Source organism: Daphnia pulex, chromosome 9 (genome assembly GCF_021134715.1).
Source record: "Daphnia pulex isolate KAP4 chromosome 9, ASM2113471v1".
NCBI classification, from domain to species: Eukaryota; Metazoa; Arthropoda; class Branchiopoda; order Diplostraca; family Daphniidae; genus Daphnia; species Daphnia pulex.
This window is the reverse complement of record NC_060025.1, coordinates 2,014,524-2,036,782: the sequence shown is the minus strand read 5'-3', so window position 1 is coordinate 2,036,782 and position 22,259 is coordinate 2,014,524. Positions and strand designations below refer to the sequence as shown.

General features: G+C 42.3%; 6 protein-coding genes and 1 long non-coding RNA gene across 10 annotated transcripts; 4 read left to right on the top strand and 3 right to left on the bottom strand.

Moving 5' to 3' along the window:
- Positions 1-45: 45 nt before the first annotated feature.
- LOC124203214 (tRNA wybutosine-synthesizing protein 4-like) lies at positions 46-2,534 on the top strand. 3 transcript variants are annotated; one of them, XM_046599914.1, is made up of 7 exons: positions 46-180; positions 293-490; positions 560-861; positions 919-1,108; positions 1,171-1,327; positions 1,386-2,269; positions 2,341-2,534. In XM_046599914.1, the coding sequence occupies exons 1-7, from the start codon at positions 157-159 to the stop codon at positions 2,494-2,496; spliced, it is 1,911 nt and encodes a 636-aa protein (XP_046455870.1). In that variant the 5' UTR covers positions 46-156; the 3' UTR covers positions 2,497-2,534. The 3 variants fall into 3 exon arrangements, with proteins under 3 accessions (XP_046455870.1, XP_046455871.1, XP_046455869.1); XM_046599915.1 differs by having other exon boundaries at positions 63-180; positions 393-490; XM_046599913.1 differs by lacking the exon at positions 46-180 and having other exon boundaries at positions 187-490.
- LOC124203210 lies at positions 2,521-7,020 on the bottom strand. Its single transcript, XM_046599903.1, has 4 exons — positions 6,130-7,020; positions 5,926-6,064; positions 3,361-5,850; positions 2,521-3,296 (listed from the first exon to the last, which is right to left on the bottom strand). The coding sequence occupies exons 1-4, from the start codon at positions 6,235-6,237 to the stop codon at positions 2,932-2,934; spliced, it is 3,102 nt and encodes a 1,033-aa protein (XP_046455859.1). The 5' UTR covers positions 6,238-7,020; the 3' UTR covers positions 2,521-2,931.
- Positions 7,021-7,600: 580 nt separating this feature from the next.
- Positions 7,601-15,401, top strand: LOC124203225 (serine/threonine-protein kinase NLK2-like). The gene is made up of 15 exons (XM_046599933.1): positions 7,601-7,919; positions 8,360-8,849; positions 10,088-10,217; positions 10,289-10,344; positions 10,818-10,924; positions 10,996-11,081; positions 11,171-11,783; positions 11,859-11,959; positions 14,025-14,093; positions 14,168-14,221; positions 14,299-14,515; positions 14,587-14,717; positions 14,789-14,924; positions 15,007-15,145; positions 15,217-15,401. The coding sequence occupies exons 2-15, from the start codon at positions 8,473-8,475 to the stop codon at positions 15,239-15,241; spliced, it is 2,241 nt and encodes a 746-aa protein (XP_046455889.1). The 5' UTR covers positions 7,601-7,919; positions 8,360-8,472; the 3' UTR covers positions 15,242-15,401.
- Positions 12,584-14,218, bottom strand: LOC124203227. The gene is made up of 2 exons (XR_006878465.1): positions 13,548-14,218; positions 12,584-13,401 (listed from the first exon to the last, which is right to left on the bottom strand). It is a non-coding gene; the product is annotated as an uncharacterized LOC124203227 (long non-coding RNA).
- An 83-nt stretch (positions 15,402-15,484) lies between the features above and the next one.
- On the top strand, positions 15,485-17,445 carry LOC124203223 (alcohol dehydrogenase class-3-like). Of its 2 annotated transcripts, none has more exons than XM_046599930.1 (8): positions 15,485-15,884; positions 16,118-16,361; positions 16,426-16,523; positions 16,586-16,672; positions 16,740-16,870; positions 16,928-17,063; positions 17,128-17,266; positions 17,336-17,445. In XM_046599930.1, the coding sequence occupies exons 4-8, from the start codon at positions 16,624-16,626 to the stop codon at positions 17,358-17,360; spliced, it is 480 nt and encodes a 159-aa protein (XP_046455886.1). In that variant the 5' UTR covers positions 15,485-15,884; positions 16,118-16,361; positions 16,426-16,523; positions 16,586-16,623; the 3' UTR covers positions 17,361-17,445. The 2 variants fall into 2 exon arrangements, with proteins under 2 accessions (XP_046455886.1, XP_046455887.1); XM_046599931.1 differs by lacking the exon at positions 15,485-15,884 and adding an exon at positions 15,895-16,060.
- A 187-nt stretch (positions 17,446-17,632) lies between these two features.
- Positions 17,633-19,567, top strand: LOC124203215 (E3 ubiquitin-protein ligase RAD18-like). Its single transcript, XM_046599916.1, has 2 exons — positions 17,633-17,780; positions 17,855-19,567. The coding sequence occupies exons 1-2, from the start codon at positions 17,633-17,635 to the stop codon at positions 19,330-19,332; spliced, it is 1,626 nt and encodes a 541-aa protein (XP_046455872.1). The 3' UTR covers positions 19,333-19,567.
- A 485-nt stretch (positions 19,568-20,052) lies between these two features.
- LOC124203217 (prolyl 3-hydroxylase OGFOD1-like) lies at positions 20,053-22,251 on the bottom strand. Its single transcript, XM_046599917.1, has 8 exons — positions 21,663-22,251; positions 21,388-21,599; positions 21,192-21,326; positions 20,763-21,126; positions 20,621-20,691; positions 20,401-20,559; positions 20,238-20,329; positions 20,053-20,161 (listed from the first exon to the last, which is right to left on the bottom strand). The coding sequence occupies exons 1-8, from the start codon at positions 22,147-22,149 to the stop codon at positions 20,098-20,100; spliced, it is 1,584 nt and encodes a 527-aa protein (XP_046455873.1). The 5' UTR covers positions 22,150-22,251; the 3' UTR covers positions 20,053-20,097.
- Between the last annotated feature and the right edge of the window lie 8 nt (positions 22,252-22,259).

The following is a 22,259-nucleotide window of genomic DNA, read 5'->3' as shown; positions in this document are numbered from 1 at the left end:
GGCTTGTTCCTACCCGTATCTTGTGAAACTTGAAAAATAACCTCTCAAAGTAAAAATTCTCGCTCGAACCGATGAGAACCGGGATCAACGGTACTTTTGATTACTCCAACAGCTGTAGTACTGGTAGGAAAACTACAACTGTTGTGTGTAACAAGAATGAGTTCCTCTTCTGATGTACAGGTAAATTAACCGTGAAACTTTTCACTTTACCGCACTCTAGTGCCATTTGACTGCCGGCTATTGCTGTCAACAGAGCCTTATGTTTTTTTTATTGCTCGTACATCGTAATCAGGTCCAAGGCTCAAATGATTGGAGTATTGCTTCAAAATTGTCAGCAATCACAGCTGGTTATTATAAAGACTTATTTATTTCTTGTTTCGCCCAAAAACCAGTCAAGAGATCATCTCTTATTCATCGAGGATATTATGTTAGGGCCAAAGCTATGCATTACATTTTTGACAGGTTCCTGTCTCAACATCCAAAGTGTCAGGTATCATAAACAGAAGCCTTTGAATTTCTCACTTGAGCAGCTTTACTAGTGCCATTTGATATTCTGCAGATAATCTCCTTTGGAGCTGGTTTTGATGATTCCTACTTTACATTGAGGCAACAAGGACACACTCAATGCCAGTATGTCGAAATTGATTTCCAAGATGTTGTCACTAAGAAATGGCAATTAATCAAGAATCACCCTTATTGTGCAGAGCTAGCTGCAGAAAAGGATGCCTACCAGCTTGTGGCAGCTGATTTAAGGAATCTTCCATCACTCACAAAGCTGCTGTTTGAAGAACTATTGCTGAGTCCCTCAGATCCCACATTATTCATCTCTGAATGTGCCATCACATACATGGATGAATGCAGGTATACCTGATTGAATAATTCATTTGAAAGTCATTAAATAGAAAATTTCCCCGACAGCTCTAGCAAACTGATTGAGTGGTGCGGGACCACGTTCCCGAACGCAGTTTTTGCAGTCTATGAGCAGATTAGACCAAACGACGGTTTCGGAAGAGTGATGCAACAGCATTTCATCCAACTAAGCATACCCTTACTAAGCCTACCGGTTTATCCTGACCACGAAACCCAACAAAATCGTTATCTTCATAAGGTTTTTACTTTTTACGAATTTTTTTCATTTTTATAGAATGAAAGCTAATTTTCAATTTTTAGGGCTGGACTTCTTGTGAAGTTTACGATATCAATGAATTTGTCCATAAACTTGTGCCGTCTGATGAGCTGGAACGTATGAGAAAACTAGAAACGTTCGATGAGTATGAAGGTTTCAATGAAAAGTGTTCACATTACATCATACTAACGGCGGCCAAAGGTTTATTTCAGTTTACAACATTAACCAATACAAATCTTGATTCGTAACTTTTTTCCAGGAAATTGTAAGACACCACTTCCAGTCAAAGATCAGGAAACCAAAGATCACGTGTTTGATACTACTAGTCTAAAAAGTTGGCAACTTTTCAAGTCCCCGATCCAACGTTATGGACAAGCTGGATGCGCCAATTCTATTGGCATTTGGATAGTGGGTGGATTTGGTGCGCGGCCACAAGGGCACGGAAGATTAGATGACTTGATCCTTGCTCGCCGGGATGGGACAATCGAATCCAGATTAAAAGACAAAAGATTGGCAAGAATGTATCATTCACTTCACTTCATGCAGTCCAGGCTTATTGTCTATGGTGGGAGGACACACCCTGCCATGGCTTTGGGTGATTTGGGCTTCATTGACACGGAAAGAAATGAAATCGAATGGCTGGACGGACAGCCCGAAAACGGATGGCCTGAGCCTCGCTGGCGTCATGCCTCATCCATCATTGCGCCGTGCAGCATTTTCATTTGCGGCGGTTGTGGTCGACAAAACAATCTTTTAAATGACTGTTGGGTGATGCGGGTTCTTCTCCAGTCAGGAACTAAAACGCCATCCGTCAAATGGGAGCCTTTCCTGTCACTGCCATCCGGCCGCCATTCCGCTGTTGCGTCATATTGGAAAGATTTGATTGTTATCTCTGGAGGATTAAATAAATCGGAAATGGCTTGCCAGCCCACACTTCTCGTTTCGAATACGAGTTGCAGCCAAGAATGGAGGGAACCCGTATGGAGTGGACCATCACCTATTCCTCGTTATTCCCACCAGGCTCTCGTCACGACTGACAATCGAATGATTCTCGTTGGAGGAATTTCCACCTGCCACCCAAGCTCACCTGGCGTTTGCGTCATCGATTTACAAAGTTGGACGTGTGTCGAATATTCTCTGCCTGTAAGAATGCCTCACACCTTTTAAAATTGGAATTTTCTCAATTGAAATTTAATTCTTTCTTTTTTAAAAAGGTTCAAGACATTGCGCAACCGGTGATTCTCGCCAGCTTCAATGCTCAATTGATTGAAGAGAATGAAGACACGAAAATTCTCTGCTGGGGTGGTGGTAGTCCCTGTTTCTCATTTGGTACTCACTTGAATGGCGTCATTGTTGAATTGGAAGTGTAAAACAAATAAAGAGGAGACACACACTTTTCATTTGAAAATCCGTTCAATGTATTGGATGATTTATTTCGTTATTTTACAACAAGACAATACCCTTCAATATTTATATATATAATAATGCACACACAGACAGCGCGGTAAGTGAAAAAAAAACTGGCGAAATTAATCTCGATGAAATTTAAACAAAAAATTGAATAGCGAAGAGACGAGTTAAAGACAGGATAGAGAGGGAGGCAGGGTTGACTAGCAAGAAAAGGGGAAAGAAGATAAGAGGATCATATCACATCACCTGGACTTGCCAGATGTTTTGAAACGAATTTTTTTTGTTTGTATGCAAATTTTTAAATAATAAGGTTAAAATAAACACAAAAAAAGGGGTAAGGGAAAAAGGGGCTCGGATGAAAAAAATAGAATGGCGCGGCAGACCGGACAGGGGGGTCACATGGTACCAAAAACAGGTTGTGCGAGCTTCTGTTGGCGGGCGCCAGCTGTCAGACGATCAAGCGGGTGCGTCTTACCATAAAGTTTCCGCTCTTTGACGGCCGGGCGAGGTGATTGAGCCATGGGGATGAAAGGATCGTTCGGGACAGGGGGTTTTGCGGCTAAAGAACGGCGCTGCGGGACGTTATTACTAGGCTTGTAACTGGGAGTGTGCAGGCTACTCTCGGACCATCCGCGAGGTCGGTCCATCTTCTTCACAGGTCGGTGTGGTGTTTCAAACAAGCCCACAAGAAGTTTGACATTCAGATCCACCTCTTCGGCCGCTGCTTGGGCTGCACTGTTCCAATCTTGAGGTCCTTGAACTGCCAAGAGAAAACTGATTATCACATCTGAGTCATGCATCAAGTAAGGCACACTATATATTACCAGGAGAGTAGGTCATCCGCTCAAGGCTGAGGCTACGTTTGCGGAGTCTTTCTCTTCCAGCAGCCGGCCTTTGCCGAGTTGGACTGGTCTGGGTGCTTTGTGACGAAGCCGCAGCTAGCGCAGCTAAAACAGATTGAGGGGGAGCGAAAGATCCGGTCAGAGGGCAAGTAGCTTTGGCTTCTAGAGCTTTCCGCAACCGCATAACGCTGATGCCTTCAGTCGATGTTTCGGCAGTGTCGGAGATGCTCCTGCTCAACAACAGAGCGTTAGAAACGGATTCTTCCGGCAAACTTCTTCGTTGTTGCTGTGGTTGCTGATGTCCGTTGTTGGCTTTTTCCAGCGCTTCTCGTTGCATCCGCACTAAACCTCGGCTGCATTCGTTTGGAAGCGAAGAATCCTGTTGTTCTTCGGACGGGATTGTTGGAAGTGACGGGTCGCTGGAGTAACTGGGCATTCTCGATGGTGAATCGGAGTTTGTGTTATTCGTTACAGGGACAGCTCGAGATCGAGTCTCGGTAGCGCCCCATGATCGCTGTCGTAGAGGCGATTCGCGTGGAATAGATCCATCCGACTGGCGTCTTTCTTCGCGCTCAAACACACGATCGACACGATCTGAAAAGACATCCGAAATTTTGACTTCTTGTTCTGGTCGTTTGCGAGCACTGGTAACACTAGAAGTGGTAGGCACTGGTTTCGATTGGACACCTGGCATCATCGATAAAACGTCCGCAACAACCGGATCAGCCTGGGGACTGTTGCTTCCAAATTGCCACGGATTTTTCATATTCAGAACAAGACCTGTTGGACGACTGGTTGGAACGGGCGTTCCTGGAAGAACTGAGGCGGCTTCCAGTTCGTAGATACGGTCCTTGACACTTCCGACACGCGGTAGACTGGTAAAATGCTCTGGCAGTGGTGATGCATCCGGATCTGTACTGGATTCGCCTGGAACTTCTAATACGACTCCATTAAAAGACTCGACCGAATCAAAATTTAAGCTTAATTCCGATGGTTCGAAGAAGAAATTCGCTGGGGGTGGTGGAGGTGGTGGCGGTGGACTGGATTCCAGTTTAACAGCTCGATTTTGCGATACGCTGTACGTTCGGCCATTGGAGCAAGGTACTCGAAGACTGACGCAGACGGTTCGGTTGGCCGTCGATTCTTGTAGCTCAGTTTCAGAAGCTTCTGGCTGAGAAGGGAAAAAAGTTTCAGCCAAACTGTCATCAGGTGACCATGACTTTGGACGGCCAAGATCTCCTTCCAGTATATCCAGCGTGTCCATTGGCGAATCCTTTTCGTCTGGTTGTTCTTGTTGTTGGTCGACGGAATCGACCAGCAATTCCGTTATCACACTGATCTGCTTCTGTTGCTGTCTGGTGGGTGAGTTTGGAACGCTCGATCCTGTGGCACTACCCGACTGTTGCTGTTTTTGTTCTTTATCCTGCGAAGTCATCAGCCGCCGAACAGGATGTATTGACCCTACTACTTTGGCGGCAAGATTAGTCTCCGACTTGGATCGCCAAAGTTTGTTGTGACGCTGTCGGGATGCGTCCAGTATTCCGGCGTAAATCTCCAATTGCTGCATGAAACTAGCGTTGGGTTTTACGCAAGCTCGTCTATCTTTAACATGCTTCAAGGCTTGAGGTAGGTCCCAATGTCGTACTTTCATTGCGTAGGCTATGACGACTGAAGCGGACCGACTGACTCCCATTTTGCAGTGGACAAGCACCTTAGATCCATCTTCCACAGCTCGTCTGATATACTTGAATGTCCGATCCCAGTGTTTGAGCAGCTCGGTGGCTTCATCGTCGTACACTCGGATGTTCAGGTAATCAAACTGATCGGGAAAAAAGTTATCAATCTCGCGTGTCACGTTGAGGATGTGCCCAATTCCGTTGCGCTCGAGCTCCTCCAAATTTGACGCGTTCCATTCCGAGCCAAGAAAGAGGTCGTCGAATATTCGACTGGCTCCATCCATTTGGCCCAGAATAGTGAGCATTTCTGTATCAAGGAAAGACTTTTGGTCTGTCAGATCCATCTGCAATTCCTCCTCCACTCGGCGACGAATGTCTACAGACGTGACGTCATCTAGATCTAATGTCATCATCACTTCTTTGAGAGTCGAGCGAATTAGTCGTTCGCGATCCGCTTTCTGATCCTGTGGAGATGGCGGCCGCCTTGACTCCACGTCCGGCAAGTAGTTCCACTCATTCAGACTGGACCGATCCGAAGTGATGCGATAGGATTCAACCCATCTGTGAGTTCCTCCCCCGGGATAATGATTGTACTTTTGAGCCCGGTCGCATGCCTTGTGCAGACTTTGGATGACGGCCCATAAAACGTGAACACTGACTGGCTTAAAAACATGTTGGCTACCACCGGAGCATAAACTGAAACCGCCATCGCCATCTAGTGTCAGTCCTGCATCTGCATAGATGCACAGCACCAGACCCAATGTTGTTTTTTCTCCTATCCAGTCAAAGCCAAGAACTAGAATCATAAAAATTTAGTTGAAACATGTATTCATAAATTGGAAAAGAAAATATTTGATCAAAAGTGGCTTACCACAGGCTTCTTCCTCTTCCTCAGGCAGACTTCCGGCACAAGCAACAACTGCTAGGTAGCGAATCCTTCCTGGATGGGTTGACTCCAGTCGGACTACTTCCTTCAAGACATGGTCTTGTGGAAGCAGTGCAAACATAAACTGAAAAAGAAACGAAAAACCATGACATGAATTCTTGTATTTAAAAATTCAATACAAAGACATACCTGAAGATGTTGCTGAAGGTCAGTTTTCTTGATTGTGCCTCCTGGAGAGGCCACATCTTCACTATTAACATTGAGAGTATGTTGGGGGTATGCAGCCATCACCACCATCTAGATCGCTCTTAGCTAGCATACACATGCTCTCATTGAGAATCCTTTTCGATCAACGGCACATTCTGGGCAGAAGGCACGTAAACAGTAGGTAGTTGTGTGACTATGGACTTGTGTGTGTGTGTTTGTAGACTGCTGTGTGCTAGAGTAGAAACACAACGTACGACTGACAGTCAGATACGACGAATAATATTTAAAAATTGCAACCCCTCCCTACAGATTCGCTATCTGTTTCAGTCAAGCTGGATTACTATACTTAACAAGACTTTCAAAAGATTACACAAGTGTTTTACTGTTTCACTCTCTTGCTACCTTTGTTTGTCGCCTTTTAAGGGCAGTCCTTTTTAGTTTCGGGTGGCAAAAGAAACACATACACATAGACGACAGCAGCAAACCTAGCGTCGGATCGCCTAATTATTGTTGACGATCCGACACGTCCGACACGAAAGGAAAAATGATGGCTTCAATTTAAAGAATTAAAGCCACCGATGTTACAGAGCGTCTACCACCAACAAGTCTACAGAAACTACTAATGTCTCCTCACCAAATAATAATAAAACAAATACGCCCAAAATGAAAAATCACAGTCGCGCAACAGATGCGGAGAAACCTACTGCTGGTACGGTACACGCAAGAACGGCGATCGGGGGAAACGGTGGGTAGGCCGCACCAAGTGAAAGCTCCCGAGAAGAAAATAAAATACTGAAAAACTCATTACCACCATGATATAATCACGCGTCCAAAAAGAACTCTCTCTCTTTCTCTTCATCGATGCAAACCATTTATTGTCTGTTGTATAAATTACACCCCTGTCCATTGTGTGTGTGTGACTTTCTTTCGCCTCATTTTTATAGGGCGTTTTTTTTTCGTTGACCAACAGGTGGCGTTTCGATTTGACAAAGGAAACTGTTGAAAGTTGCCCATTTAGCAAGACGGAACTGGAACAAAAAAGGTAGCTATTCTAAGAAATTTGAAGAATATGCGTAATGCAATCCAGATGAATCAGACAGGTCGTGATCGTTCATTGATGCGTCAACAAAGTGAAACCCACGAACGTCATGATTCATAGGTTCCACCGATTGACTACTAGATGGCTCTCTACCAACGTACAGAAATAATCGAATTAGTCAAAATCTAAAAATAAAAGAATTAAACTAAAATGAAAATCTTCGATGTGGATAAATTAATATTAATTGCATGAATACGAAAAATGTTCATTTATTAGTTTCACCAGAAAAATGCTAAGTATTACAGAAAAAGACACGCATTAACGATTCGGATAGGGGAAAGCTCTCTTCATAGCGTGGGTTTTCTCTTTGGGTTTGGGGGACTTGGGGTGTGTAACTGTGTATGCTACAGAAAAATTTCCAGTCTGAGTCTGAACTCCGAAGTGAACGGAGCTGTAGAAACACACACACGCGATTGAATCATATAGTAACGAACGTTGAAGCGTTTCTCATCCACTACCCCCTAGAGTGTGTCTGTGTGTGTGTGAGTGTGTATACGTGGTGTATGTGTGAGCGTTGGATTTTTAGGGGTTGTGTGTGTAAAGCTCTCTTTGTTCTTCTCCCCCTTTGTGTGTTTCCACCCTGCAACACTCACAATTCAAGGTGCCTTTTTAAAACACAGCTTGGCATTTGCTGTGTGTGTATTTGTTGATTCATCTAACTTTGATCAAGCCAGTAAGTAGTGTTATTTCGTCATACAAGTAGTTTGTTATGCATCAAAGCTGTCAAATCCTGTTAGGAAGTTAAAACATATCCTTAAAACTGGCAATGCGCAAGCGCATTGAAAATTTGTTGCCCGTCTGCTTTCTACCCTTGGGTCAAAAACAAGAGAAATCTTTTTTTTTCTTTCGTTGATATTGCGGTCTCGACATCTGCATCTCGTTTTTCATCCTGGTCGATTGTGTTGGAAAACAGCCCACGATTGATTTTCATATGACCCCCTTTTATCGAGAAGTTTTTTTCTCGACTCATGAATCAATGGTGTTAACTGCAACCAGTCGTGACGATATGTTTCTCCTAGCGAAAGTTGCCCAACATCTCACAAAGTTGCATATTTTGTTTTGATCTTCTTTTTGTGCATTTGCTAAACAGGTTTTTCTTGTTTCCATATACAGGCTAAATTGACGTAGACTGGTCAAGTGAGTTCCACAAGGCCTGCGAAACAACTACCACCATAGCTCCTCAAGAACATCCAGGTCTGCAGCAGCGCGGAGTGGCTGGGGTGCTAATGCCGATGGCTTTGTTAGGGCCCAGTGCCCGGCAACAGCAATCAGGAAACGGTAGAGGAGGAAACTTCAACGATCCTGCAGCTATGTCAGCAGGTCTAGGTATGCAGGCCTACCACAATGCTGCAGCTCCAACCTCACACTCCCAGCATGCGATTCTTGCTGCTGCTGCAGCCGCTGCAGCTGCAGCAGCCCACAACCAAGGATTAACACAAGCTGCTTCTGGATTTTATCCAGCCAACAGTCATCATCCTCAGCAACAGCAGCCCCAACAACAATCTCATCATTCCAACAGCAACAATGGAAGCAACAATCAACAGCCAGCTCAGGAAGCTCAACCAGACCGACCCATTGGTTACGGTGCTTTCGGAGTCGTCTGGTAAGATTTCTTCATGCATTTAGTAATGTCTCGTTTTCTTCTGTCGTTTCTCTCTCCCCCATCTTCCTCCCGACACTACAGCACAGGAATGCGGTACTGGAGCGATTTTTTAGTCGGCCACAGCTCTCTCTCTTACTCGTTTTCTCTCGGACCAGGAGCTTAAACAGGGAAGTGGGAATGTCAAGGGAAAGCGGCCGTGATGGAAGGAGAGCCCAGTGACCTCCTTTTTCTCTTGATTTGAAGTGCGTGTATATGTTAGACGAGATGCTGGAGGCGGCTCGATGCTTAAACAAAACACTACAAAAAAGGGGAAATGTGTATCAATACCATCATCAGACTTTGATTCATGAACCAGCTCAAGGTTTATGTGGGCGATTGGGTTCAAGAAATAACGAAAAGATGCTGGATTGTCCTGACGGAAGCCAACATCAAAAGCTCTTTGTTTGTTAAAATTCGACCTGATATATTTGGACTGCCCCTTTCCCCTCGTCTTTCCTCCTCCGCCGTCCTTTCTTTCTAGCCCCCCCAGGACAAATGTCTTTTTCCGCTCTCGACACGAAGATGCTAAGGATTCAAAAAAGAGAGATTGTGGTAGTGGTAGGGTCGGTTTTTGGAAATGAGTGCGGAAGTAGCGAGAGTTGAGCTGCTCTGCCGAATGAGACGAGAGAAAAGAAGGGGGTTCTCTCTCTCTCACTGGTTTTCTCTTGACATACAAACCCACAAAAAAAAGAGAAGCGTTAGCGGTATAAGAGAAAAGAGACTGGACTGACGTCATAATCGTGACATAACTGCCTCTGATCTTTCATCAGCTATCGACTAGACGAAACAAAAGATAACATGCAGATTATCAACTGCGCAACAGTTGTCTCCCTCTGTCTGTTTTTTCCGAATGTTTAAAGTCCAGAATTTGTTTTGTCCGAGATGTGTAGGGGGGAAAAAATGAAAACATTCGGGTTTCTCTGCTAACACAAAGAGGCAGGTGGGGTGGAGGGGAAACTTGATGCACCTGGACCCTTTGTTGTTTTGATTTGGGAATGGTGGTGGTTGTGGTTTTCAACCATCCTTCAACAGGGTTCTTTAAAAAGGTCACACAACAGGTCAAGGATTCTGGTCAAGAAAAGAGAAAAACAAGTTGTTTTTCGAGGCCATTTAACGGGGTTCTTCTTCTTGAATTTTTTAGTGTACCATCATGAAATATATATTCCTAAAAGTGTTTTATTTTCCATTACTTTTGACAGGTCTGTGACAGATCCTCGCGATGGCAAGCGTGTCGCTCTGAAGAAGATGCCCAACGTCTTCCAGTCGCTCGTCTCGTCCAAACGTGTCTTTCGCGAGTTGAAAATGCTTTGCTTCTTCAAGCACGATAATGTAAATTGATATATTCCAATAGCCCTGGATGGATTAAACAATACCATGCGCTTTTGTTTCTTCCCTTGTAGGTGTTATCGGCCCTGGACATTTTACAGCCTCCGCATATCGACTTTTTCCAAGAGATGTAAGTATTTAACAGCCGCTAGGGGATAAACAGAAAACGCCATGTCTGTCTGTTGGGTGTAGGGGAGGATACTGTAGTAATAGACGAAAGGGGCCATGAACCTCTCCCACCCTTGTGTACGCTCCGGTCTCGTATTTTTCGGACAAAAAAGAAGAAGAAGACCATCATTCCATTCCGCTTTTCTCTCTTCCATCATTCTGACATGTTGAGGGGGAGTTTAAAAAGCTCCCACAAAAGGGAGGGGGGGGGATAGAAAAATGAGAAGTATACTACTCCAGAGGATGGTGGTGGGGTCACACGACAACCAACGAGGGTCTACTTCCCCCCTCTGCCAGCTGCTGCTGTTTAGGGGTCCATTCACCCTTTTTCCTATGGTGGTTAGGACCTAGGGTAGTTGTATGCAGTAGTTAAGTTTTAAGGCTCAACGGTATCGATTTACAGTTGACTGATCATCCTGATTGCTTGATGATTAGATACGTCATTACGGAGTTGATGCAAAGTGACTTGCACAAGATTATCGTCTCGCCGCAACACCTCTCCACCGATCACATTAAAGTTTTTCTCTATCAGATCTTGCGAGGTATGTTGTCATTTAATATGATGTTATCAAATTTCCAACAACTTCTGAAACTGTTCTTTGTCTTTCCACAGGATTGAAATATTTACATTCCGCAAGGATTCTCCATCGTGACATTAAACCTGGCAATCTCTTGGTCAACAGCAATTGTTTGCTCAAAGTATGGCTTCGCTGGCTTTTGCATCCAAACGTCGTATGCGGATGTAGTTTTACTGTTAACTAATCTTGTTATTCGCCCTCTCCTTGCAGATATGTGATTTCGGATTGGCTCGCGTGGAAGAGGCGGACGCTAACAAGGCCATGACGCAAGAAGTTGTGACGCAATACTACCGCGCACCGGAAATTTTGATGGGCGCACGTCACTACAGTTCAGCAGTCGATGTCTGGTCTATCGGCTGCATCTTCGGCGAACTTCTTGGTCGCAGGATCCTTTTCCAGGCTCAGACACCCATCCAACAGTTGGAATTGATCACAGACCTCCTGGGCACACCCAACGTGGAAGACATGTCAAGCGCTTGCGAAGCTGCCCGTAAACACATGATCCGTCGTCCGGCTAAACCTCCTTCATTGGCCGCTTTGTACACTTTGTCGTCACAAGCCACACATGAGGCCGTCCATCTCCTTAGCCAGATGCTGGTCTTCAATCCGGAAAAACGGATCAACGTTATTGACGCTCTGGCGCATCCTTATTTGGATGAAGGTCGACTCCGTTTCCACTCCTGTATGTGCCGCTGTTGTCAGACTGCCAGTCAGCCCGGCTCGGTGGCCGTTCGTCGATACGCTTCAGACTTGGAACCTTCTGCCGTCCAACCATTCGAGGATCATTGGGAACGTGAGCTGACTTCCACCCATCAAGTTCGCGGTTAGTTTTTTAAACTCTCCTTTTTTTATATCTTTGTCATAAAACATTTTCGCTTATCGTTTGTTTTGTAAACAGAAAAGTTGCACAAGTTCATCATGGACCAGCTGATGAGTAGTCAAGTGCCGTTGTGCATTAATCCTGCATCTGCGGCTTATAAGAGCTTTGCCAGTTCGACGGTGGCCCATCCTTCAGAGCTGCCGCCATCACCTCACAACTGGGAATGACTGCCCGGCCGGCGAAACAAGGGCCGGCCGCGTTAATTAAAACACACAACACCACCCAACATCTCTTTCCTTCTTGTTTTTCCTTTTTCCTTCCCTCAACGAAAAAATCTTCTACTAAAATAACAAAAAAAAATAATAATGATTTCCTCTCCCCGCCCTTCATCAAAGTGTACGTGAGAGTTGGGCCACGAGAAAAGCCAGAACTTACTTGATCTCGCCGCTGAGAGAATGTGTGATGTGGTGGGTTGGACATCCAACAACGAAAAAAAAAAAGGACGAGGACAAAGATGATGACGTTGGTTCAAAATTAACCAGGAAATTGTTTTGGAAATAATAAAAAAAAAACGCAGAAAAGTTTGAAGATATTGGGACGATCTTGTGCCTGTTTTGGGAAGAAGAGAATAAAAACCACACACACACACCTCACTCTTAACAGTTTATAGCCTAGACTCTTATCCTTTTGTCCTAAGCTCCGAGCGAATTGTGTAAATAACGAAAAAAGTAGCCAAATCCTCCTCCCTCGAGAAAAAAAATCCTGCAGCTCTTTTTTCCTCAAATATCTTTTCTCTTTCTGTATCCCCCCCCCCCCTTCTGTGTAAATAATGCTCAAAACTATTTCAATTATCTTTATCACCTCATTTGATCATTTCCTCTACCAAACCCCTTTTTTTTAAACAAAAAACTGTAATCGTCAGTATTTTTTAAAATAGGCAAATATTTCCTGTTAACCGGGAAATATTAATGAAGGAGTGTGGCTAACCGTTGTTTGAACTCCTTTCTATCTCAACTCACCCCCCGCTCCTCATAACATTCTCCGAATTGCCAATGGTGGACAGTCACACGACATTTGATCGTATAATGTTTTCAGGACCATTATCAATATTTTTTTTTTTTTCGTTTTTCACGTTAATTGTTTTTTTTCCCCCTCATCGATCCTCTTTTCTTCCTCCTTTTATCTCCTAATGTTTGTTTTTTTCTATTTGTTCACTTGTTTCCATTTTGAATTGATTTAGATCGTTTGCTCTGAACCCTCTGTAGTTGTCTATAACAACAAAAAGTCGTTCGCCGGCGACGATACATGAGGCTGAAGATCAATAAATAATGAAAAAGAATACACAGCTGATGAAAAAAAAAACAAAAATGTGATTGTAACTTATTATTATTTTTATTACTTGGAGAAAAGAAAATTCATGGCCTGTGAACGACCGTCGAGAAAATCAAAAGAAAATAATCACCCTCGGGGTTTTTTCGAGTTACAACAGCGAGACATTCTTGGGTACTATTACATCTTTACACATGGAGTCGACTGCTGCGCATACCTTACGGCCACTAACGACGCAGAGGAGACGAGAAAGAAGACGGGCTTATCAGTTCCAAGGTCGGGCAGCTCCAATCTAGACGGAATCGACATCAGCTGTTAACTATTTCAAAATGGAATTTCCAACCACAGGACAGGTAACACTAGTTATTTCGAAGAAATGATTTTGAAATCGTTTGTCTGATTGTGTTGGACTTTTTATAAAAAATTCTTGGTATTTACCCTAGGTCATAGAATGTCGTGCTGCAGTGGTCTGGGGAGTTGGCGAACCGTTCAAAATGGAGACGATTAAAGTGGAGCCCCCGAAGGCTGGTGAAGTTCGTGTGAAGATTATTGCATCGGGAGTTTGTCACAGCGATTTGTTCTTCATGCGAGGCGGAGCAGGGCCACTTGTATTTCCATGTGTTTTGGGGCACGAAGGAGCTGGAATCGTCGAAAGTGTAGGATCAGGAGTGTCAACTGTTGCTCCAGGTATTAATCTTTTAACTCTATAATATTACTAGTGACATTTATAATGTTAATATCATTAAGGCGACCACGTCATTCCGTTGTATACTCCTCAATGTTACGAATGCGACAATTGCAAGTCGGAATTCACCAACATTTGTACCAAGAATGAAATGCTGCAGGTATTTATTGCGTTGTTGTTGTGATGAAGCCATCTACCGCTTGCTATATCAATTTCGTTACATTCAACAGATGGGCGGATTTATGAGCGACGGAACGACGAGGTTCACCTGTAATGAACAGGTCATTAAGCACAACATGGTAAGAAAAAAAGGTTTAATTAGTTTACTTAGCCAGTTTCCTCTAATTACCATGAAAACTCTTAAACTTGGCAGGGATGTTCTACATTCTCCGAGTATACGGTCGTAAACGAGACCAACATCTGCAAGGTACTTTTAAAAATCATAAAAAAAATTAAGTCTGAATCCATAATCTATTTGATCTACTATATGTTCTTACTTCGTAGATTGATCCTGCAGCGGCATTGGATAAAGTTTGCCTGATTGGATGCGCCATTGCAACCGGATATGGAGCTGCTCTCAACACTGCCAAAGTCCGGCCGGGATCGACTGTGGCCATTTGGGGATTGGGCGGAGTGGGACTAGCTGCAACCATGGGAGCAAAGAAAGCTGGAGCAGCAAGGATTATCGGAGTAGACGTTAACCCAGCTAAAGTTGAAATAGGTATTTATTGAGTGGACATGTCATTTCAATAGGTGCAGAGATTTGTACATACCTTGTGGTTTTGTTTAAAGGGAAAATGTTTGGAATGACGGATTTTGTCAATCCAAAGGACCACGAAGAACCGGTAGAGCAAGTACTGATGAAAATGACCAATGGCGGAGTTGACCATGCACTGGAATGCTGCGGAATACCTAGCTGCATGGTATTGACAAATTAATATAAAAACTTCCGTTCCGTACAAGTTCATCGAACCTCAAACTTTTAAAAATGTAGAAATCGGCTTTTGCGGCGTGCAAACGAGGTGGAGGTGTTTTGACCTTGGTCGGATTGGCACCATTGGGCGAAGATGTTCCATTTAACGCGTATCAATTCATCGCTGGGAAAAGTATCAACGGGACCTACTTTGGAGGTATCGTAAAAAGGATATATTTAGTCTCTCTCTATAAACTTGGCATGGAACACACTATTTTTAAGATGCCTTGGCTAATTAGGTTGGAAAAGCCGCGACCAAGTTCCCAAATTAGTGGAAGACTACCTGTCAAAACAGCTGATGGTCGACGAGCTTATCACCCACACCCTTCCGATAGAATCCATCAATGAAGCTGTGGACCTGATGAAAAAGGGCGAATGGTAAAATATTTTTAAAATATTTAAGAAACATATAAAACTTAGTATAAACTAACGAAATATTTTATTTTTAGCGTGAGGAGCATCGTCAAATTTTGAACGAAGAAATTCCAAGGAAAAGGTGAACGCCAGGTTATAAGGGATTCAATTGGAGCTCAATGGTGTAGGTTATCGCTTTTTTACACAGCCGTCAAATTCTATTTTAGGAAAGGCCAAAAAATAAATCAAAATAAAATCTGGCGTATCCAGTGAATTATAATTAGTGCCACATGCTCTGTTAGTGTCATTTTTATTTTTGTTTTCCTCAAGGTAAACGATGGGTTAAGGGATGTGATACCAAGGCGTTAATTATATAACCAACGGAGAAAGGAAACCTTGGGCGTTTGATTAGAAAATGAGGCTGCTGTCCAGCCCAGCCCCTTGTTCCTCCTCTTTGAGGTTAATGATTGAATAATTCCTTTCACGTCCGTATAGAGAACAAGGCTAACAAGAGTGAATGCGCCCCATAGCCTTTAGACATTCTGCGCATGTTATCTCTTCGATAAGAAATGCAAAAATCCCGACCGCTGGTTTCTGAAAAGTGACCGAATTGGCATCACCGCCATAGGGCTATTACAAGGTTAGCTAGGCTACAAAAGCTTTTTTTTGTCTCCGGTCCATTGTGGATTAACTAAAAGATATTCCCACATAATTAGTATTTTGGAACACGATAACTATGGAATTAACAACTACTCTTGGAAAGGTAAAATTATTGTGTCGACTAATAAGGAAAGTTTAGGCAAAATCTTCCCCCAAAGAAGAAGAAAGCGAGTGAGCCATCTGCTTCTTTGGGACAGTTTCAATCGATCGGTGCCAAACCTCACGGTGATGACGTCACGTAACACGCCCTTCGATGCTTTGATTGCTTCTTGAAAAAATGTGACTTGTTTTTACTCACAACAAAAAGTCGATCAACCGAGTTGGAAATCTTTTCAGGTGATTGAATGTCGGGCTGCAGTGGCATGGGCGGTCGGAGAACCGCTCACGATTGAAACGGTACAAGTGGCTGTTCCACTGACAGGAGAGGTCCGCATCAAGATCGTCGCTTCCGGGGTTTGCCATACTGACTTGTTTTTTCAAAGAGGGGGAGACGGACCGGATGTATTTCCGTGCATCCTCGGTCACGAAGGAGCTGGCATTGTGGAAAGCGTTGGACCTAACGTTACTTCCGTTGAACCAGGTTATTTCATCTATTTAAATGGAAACGATATAATAAAATTAAAAGAACCATCGATTACAATTAGGCGATCACGTAATCCCGGTTTATACAGCTCAGTGTTACAATTGTGAATTTTGCAAGTCTAGCGAGACCAACATTTGTAATGTTAACGGCACATTCCAAGTAATCCACTAATCCTACAGTTGATAAAACGAAACGAAATTTACATTTCTATTTATATATAGCTTGCTGGATTAATGAATGACGGTACGACTCGCTTTACATGTCGTGGTCATTGGTCATTGATATTAATCCATCTAAAGAAAATATTGGTTTGAATTCATTTATCTAATGCTGGTAAGTATTTTTAAAACTTGGATTGAATAATGATTATTACAGGCAAGAAATTTGGAATCACTGATTTCATCAACCCAGATGACTACAAAATACCTATAGAGGAAGTAATTATGGATATGACAACAGGAGGATTAGACTACGCTTTTGAGTGTTGTGGCATCCCCAGTTGCATGGTAGTACAAATTAAAATTTGTTAGCTAATGACTTTAATAGATTTTTTTGCATTTCAGAAAGCAGCAATGAATGCCTGTAAAGAAGGTTTGAGTGTATTAACTATTGTGGGAGTAGCTGATTTGACAGCAGAAGTCTCGTACAATCCTATACAACTAATCTATGGAAGAACCATTAAAGGGACCTATTTTGGAGGTTTAAAATATTTAAATAAAAATTTTAATACCATGGATCATACAATAAGGCCATCATATGTCAGGGTGGAAGAGCCGTGACCAAATCCCAAAGTTAGTGGATGAATATTTAGCCAAGGAATTGATGGTGGATGAATTTATAAGCCACACCATGCCAATTGAAAACATAAATGAAGCTGTGGAACTAATTGAAAAAGGAGAATGGTAACAAATGCTTAAAAAATTTTTTTAATCAGAAAAAAATATATACCTGCATATGTTTTTTATTTTCAGTTTGAGAAGCATGGTCACTTTCTGAAACAATTGAACGTCGCAACACAGTATTAAAATCTAATTTTCATCTTATTCCATTGATACGAAATATAATTGCATACCGTGGAGAATCCTATCATCTGAAATTATAAATTATAAAAACATATTTTGATTTCAAATTCAAAACAAAAAAAGTTGTACCGGAAATAAAAATGGCAACGTTGCTGTTAACATGAGACTTGAAAAGATTTTGTGATGGCGCGGGCTGTGGCTTTGATCATGTAAAATTGTGAAACAATAGTACAATACTGCATTGAAATGGGAGATTTGTTTAACTCAGATGACATTCCAGTTACTTGGCCGAGAGAGTTGCCTCAGTTAAAAAATATAGATGACCGTCTACACTGTCCAATATGCTACAACTATATGAAAAATCCTGTGATATCAACTGCTTGCTCACACAATTGTAATACCTTTATTAGTTTTATATTTACATATTAATACTAAGGCTTCATGTGTGCTTTTTTTTAAAATTTACAGTTTGTTCGTTATGCATCAGGAAAAACATAAGTCTCAAGAACAGCTGTCCAATATGTTTTGTTGACATTTCTGATGGGTTGCTGCGCCCAAACCGTTGCCTTGAAGAAATCATCAAATGCTTTCAGCCAGTAAAGAATTATGTTTTGAATACTCTAGTGAACACCAGAGATCAACAACAAGAAGGTTTTTCAACAGAAACTTCAAGAGACAGTTTATCTTCTCATTCCTCAGCCATAATTCACAAACAAGCAGAAAGTGAAATATTGCCTGGTCAGAATGTTCATAAAGAGAATATTTCATCATCTTCTTTCACAGCAGCTGATGGAAAAAGTCTGAACAGCTACATTTCTGTCTTTTTGGCATCATCAAGTGTTCCTGTCGTAGATACTCATCAACCTCCAATAGCATCATGCAGCCAACCTGTAAGAGCATCAAGACCTAGTGCTCATCAGAAACCTCCAAGTCAATCTTCTAATGATGTGAAAGAAGTTCTTTGTCCTGTGTGTCATAACTTGATAAGGGAGACTATTATCAACATTCATCTGGATTCATGTTTGAACTCAAACAAACCTGCCAAGAGGAAGCCCATGCCAAAGCTGATATATCATCTAATGAAGGAACAAGAGCTGAAGAAAAGGCTTAGAACATTGGGACTCAGCAATGTTGGTGACAAAGCTACTCTGATCAATCGACACAAGAAGTTTACCATTCTCTACAATTCTGAGTGCGATGCTTTGGAGCCCAGACCGGTCGAAGAACTGATAGAAATACATGTACGAGAAGAAGCCGAAAACCATCGATTGGCTACTGAACTACGTCTTGCTTCCGCTAAAGTGAAAACAAATGATATAGAAAAAATCGAGGAGGAAAATCTTCAGTATTTACGCAGTAACAAAGAGAGTTACGATCGTTTAATCAACGAAATTCGGCAGCGTCCACCTTTGCCGCCACCACCTATTACTCTACCGTTGCCTGAGGAACCTCCAGCTTTCAAAATCAAGAACGAGCCTCCGAAAGTAGAAAATGAAAGCGAAGAAGAAGTGACGGAGATCTATGTCCCACCAAAGGTTTACGAAATGATCTGTTTATCGGACAGTAGTGAAAGTGATGAACCACCTTCGATTAGTTCACGTCCGGTTTCAGCTGCTGGTACGTCTGATAGTGACGTCTCTAGACAATCAACTTCCGATGATTCCATTCCCGATCCATTGGAATCTGGGAGTTCTAAGGATAGCAATTCTTTGTCCGTTGGTGCTCAAACTATCACTTTGTCGACAAGTGATTCAAGTAGCAGCAATTCCACTTCGCCAACGACCTACAGTCCAGTTGAGTCACCTACCGAATTTTTATTTGAAGAAGAATCTAGCAGTAGCTTGAGCGCTATGTTGCCCACCGTACTGAAAATGTCAAAGAAAAGGTCAAAGTCTCCTTCGCTGAACATGTCCGACCGCAAACTGTCATTAAGAAGAAGATTTTGAAGATAGTTGTGGCATTATTGTGTAAATATTTTTTCTAATAATTTCTTTTTGTTTGTGCAAAAATGGTTTGCCCTGCTATTCTTGCATGCCAGTCATTTTGGTTCTAAATTTTATGTTTCCGATCGAGAATAAATTGCTTACAAATTTCAAATGAAAGCGACGAAAAATTGAAAATGTAAAAGAAACTGGCATCCTAATTGTTGAATGATAAATAAAACCCCAGAAATGTCCTGAGTATTCATTCCAGATTTAACTGAGTATCTTATTAAAGTGAAAGTCCTTCAGTCACGGAATGATCCATGCATCTAATTCCCTAATTGAGATGAATCACGTTTTCCATTAATTATGAATTGATTGATCTATGATTACACAAGCAGGATGCCTGCTTAGGAATAGGTACGTGATTTTTAAGTAGGAAAAGAGTAGTAGATCAAGGACCGGATATTGACCCAGTCTGTCAATCTAGTTCTGACTCAAGTAGAAGTGCAAAGTCTGATGACGTACTTCCTCGGCTATCCAAATCTACTGATGCACTCAATCTATCGATGATTGATCTTTTGATTTCTGTCAAACATTGGATGTCAGGGCAGTTTTGCGCAAGGCAGAATAATCTCTAGAAGGATAAAAAGAGAAACCTCACGTATCGCCAGAGGTGAACAGGTGAGGGCTTTTTGTGGGTCGTCAGAGATAATCGGATTGTATGCCTGTCATGAATACTAATCGTGTAGAAGAAATGTATTTGTCTCACAAATTGACAGCGATGAGTCATTCTCTATTCGGTGGCCGGTCATAATACACACCATTAATGGTAAAATGCTTAAGGTCGCCACTAAAAGAAACAAATAAAATAAAGCAATCTATTAGTCATTTAATTCTTTGACTTAAAAATAATGTGAAAATATTACCTGAGTGAATTTATGTGTTTCACAAAACGCATCGTGTCCTGATCTCGATAGACAAGAGCCAGGCAGTTATTTGACGGGCAAATTGTAAGTAACTGTAAAAGAAGAATGAGATCTGCATAGTAACTACTGCAATACTACCAACTCATCATCAATAATAAAAAACCTCTTCATCTTCACCCCTGGCGATATAAGAAACTTGTCCGCCGTGGGGCAACTGCCAGTGATCTGCTGACAGGAAGAACCAAACGTCCAAGGCGTATTCACTGCCATGTGCATCCTCATCACTTAACATAGTATAACAACCGGTTTGCCAGCGTGAAACCTATGAATCAATACATGCAAATTAATCTTTACCACGAAAAAGAGTAAACTAATTTTCACACCTGAAGCCTGCAGCAAGGATCGATATCACTGGACGACCCCTTTTTGGATTTTGAAGTTCCGTTGCTCGGTTCTGCGGGGAAAAGAGTAATTGGCGGTTGGCTTTCTCGTAAATGAGATGGAAATGTGAAAAAAAGTACATACTTTCATCAGATGAACTTTCATTCTCACTGCTGCTGGGTGTTGATGCCAGTCGATGCAATTTTAAACCTGTGAGGTTTGATAGCACGAGGAAAAAAGCTTCGGACTGGAAAAATTTTTTTGCTTCATTTAAAACAACTGAAGAGGTAGATTCGGAACATTCGTAATTTCTTTTGTTGGCTGGACCCTGCGTTATCCAGTCAGAAGTATCTATTGAATGCAGAGCTTCGCATAGTTGCCCGTACTTGTCGGGTTGAATGAACTCTTGCAACTGGATTTCTGACTTGTCGCTAAATGTTGACTGCACGTCTCCCTGGGTCGAAGGGTCAAGATACGCCGGGCTTATCCACGTGTAGAAGTCATCCTCCTGGGATTCGAAATTGATTAAAAAATCACGATTTCATTTTTCCAACTGGTTTTTAGAATACTAACGTCCATATCTTCCGGTTTCGATAAATGTTTAACTGGTTCGACGTACGTTGGAGGTCGCTTGAAAGGCTTCCCGTGGAACCAGCCACTTACAGACAAACGACACTTGTTACTACTAGCTGCCAAGACTTCAGACACCTGTAAGTGATACACATCAACTCTTAGTTCCAAATAAAATCTCTTTTCATAAATTATGTACCTGGTGGAATGATGTTGGGGTGACAGCAAAGAAGGCTAGACTGTTCCATACTGGAAGCAAAGATGTGACTATTCTGTCTGGTTGTTTCCTCTCATCAACACTGTATAAATCCAAGTTCCCCCCATCTGCAGAGGTCCAGTCTTCATCAACAAGGTACAGAATGTAAGCAATTCTCCTCCCTTCAAGTTCATCATCATGACAAAGCAAGACATCTAAAACAACAACAATATTTAATGACAAAGCTTGTTTCAAAATATGTTAATCGGATAACATACCTGTGTGGTTGTAGCGTGCACAGCTCATGTCAACTGTTGCATTCAACTCTATTCCCGTGACTTGGATGAGCCACTGACGGAAGTCTGTGTACAGAAATTTCTTAAGAGCAGACACAGCTGCGGTTGTAACTTTCTTGAGATCCTGAGATTGGTGGAACTTGTACAAGTCATTGTTTCTTTCATGAAAATTAAGTGAAAGCAGCTCATGTTTTAGTTGGTGTAGAAAACTGTCGTCATCTACGAAATTACGAAGCTGACAGCAGTTGAAGGGATTTTTACACACAAGACATTTGGTTTCCGCTAATTGGACTTGTTTATCCTGTCTCTCTGGCAGAGACCAGGCGTCCGCCGCTGCTCGAAGAAATTCTTCTGTGTTATAATTTGAATTAAACAGAGGCTGTACTAAATCTGTAACTTGCCATTGTCGGCTCGAATGAGCTGATTTAGTTTGCAAATGTTTTCCCTTGAATTTCTTTGCCGGATTCATAATATAAGTAACGTCAATTTATACGTTCATTTCAAATGCACGTGATAAATGGCACGGAAAAATCTAAATTCGTCTGCTTCTTTAAAAAGCCGCTTAGCAGCGTTGCCGCT

Bases quoted from the DNA above. Each gene is read 5' to 3' on its own strand.
- LOC124203210 (XM_046599903.1), bottom strand. From the start codon at position 6,237: ATGGTGGTGATGGCTGCATACCCCCAACATACTCTCAATGTTAATAGT. The intron at 6,065-6,129 runs GTATGTCTTTGT...TTTCTTTTTCAG, and splicing joins ACCTTCAGCAACATCTTCAG to TTTATGTTTGCACTGCTTCC. The intron at 3,297-3,360 runs GTAATATATAGT...TTCTCTTGGCAG, and splicing joins GCGGATGACCTACTCTCCTG to TTCAAGGACCTCAAGATTGG.
- LOC124203215 (XM_046599916.1), top strand. From the start codon at position 17,633: ATGGGAGATTTGTTTAACTCAGATGACATTCCAGTTACTTGGCCGAGA. The intron at 17,781-17,854 runs GTAATACCTTTA...TAAAATTTACAG, and splicing joins AACTGCTTGCTCACACAATT to TTTGTTCGTTATGCATCAGG.
- LOC124203225 (XM_046599933.1), top strand. From the start codon at position 8,473: ATGCCGATGGCTTTGTTAGGGCCCAGTGCCCGGCAACAGCAATCAGGA. The intron at 11,082-11,170 runs GTATGGCTTCGC...CTCTCCTTGCAG, and splicing joins ACAGCAATTGTTTGCTCAAA to ATATGTGATTTCGGATTGGC. The intron at 14,925-15,006 runs GTATCGTAAAAA...TTGGCTAATTAG, and splicing joins CAACGGGACCTACTTTGGAG to GTTGGAAAAGCCGCGACCAA.
- LOC124203214 (XM_046599913.1), top strand. From the start codon at position 260: ATGTTTTTTTTATTGCTCGTACATCGTAATCAGGTCCAAGGCTCAAAT. The intron at 491-559 runs GTATCATAAACA...GATATTCTGCAG, and splicing joins CTCAACATCCAAAGTGTCAG to ATAATCTCCTTTGGAGCTGG. The intron at 1,109-1,170 runs GTTTTTACTTTT...TTCAATTTTTAG, and splicing joins AAAATCGTTATCTTCATAAG to GGCTGGACTTCTTGTGAAGT.
- LOC124203217 (XM_046599917.1), bottom strand. From the start codon at position 22,149: ATGAATCCGGCAAAGAAATTCAAGGGAAAACATTTGCAAACTAAATCA. The intron at 21,600-21,662 runs GTATGTTATCCG...TTGTTGTTTTAG, and splicing joins TGCACGCTACAACCACACAG to ATGTCTTGCTTTGTCATGAT. The intron at 20,560-20,620 runs GTGTGAAAATTA...ATTGATTCATAG, and splicing joins ATCCTTGCTGCAGGCTTCAG to GTTTCACGCTGGCAAACCGG.
- LOC124203223 (XM_046599930.1), top strand. From the start codon at position 16,624: ATGTCGTGGTCATTGGTCATTGATATTAATCCATCTAAAGAAAATATT. The intron at 16,673-16,739 runs GTTTGAATTCAT...TGATTATTACAG, and splicing joins TCCATCTAAAGAAAATATTG to GCAAGAAATTTGGAATCACT. The intron at 16,871-16,927 runs GTAGTACAAATT...TTTGCATTTCAG, and splicing joins GTGGCATCCCCAGTTGCATG to AAAGCAGCAATGAATGCCTG.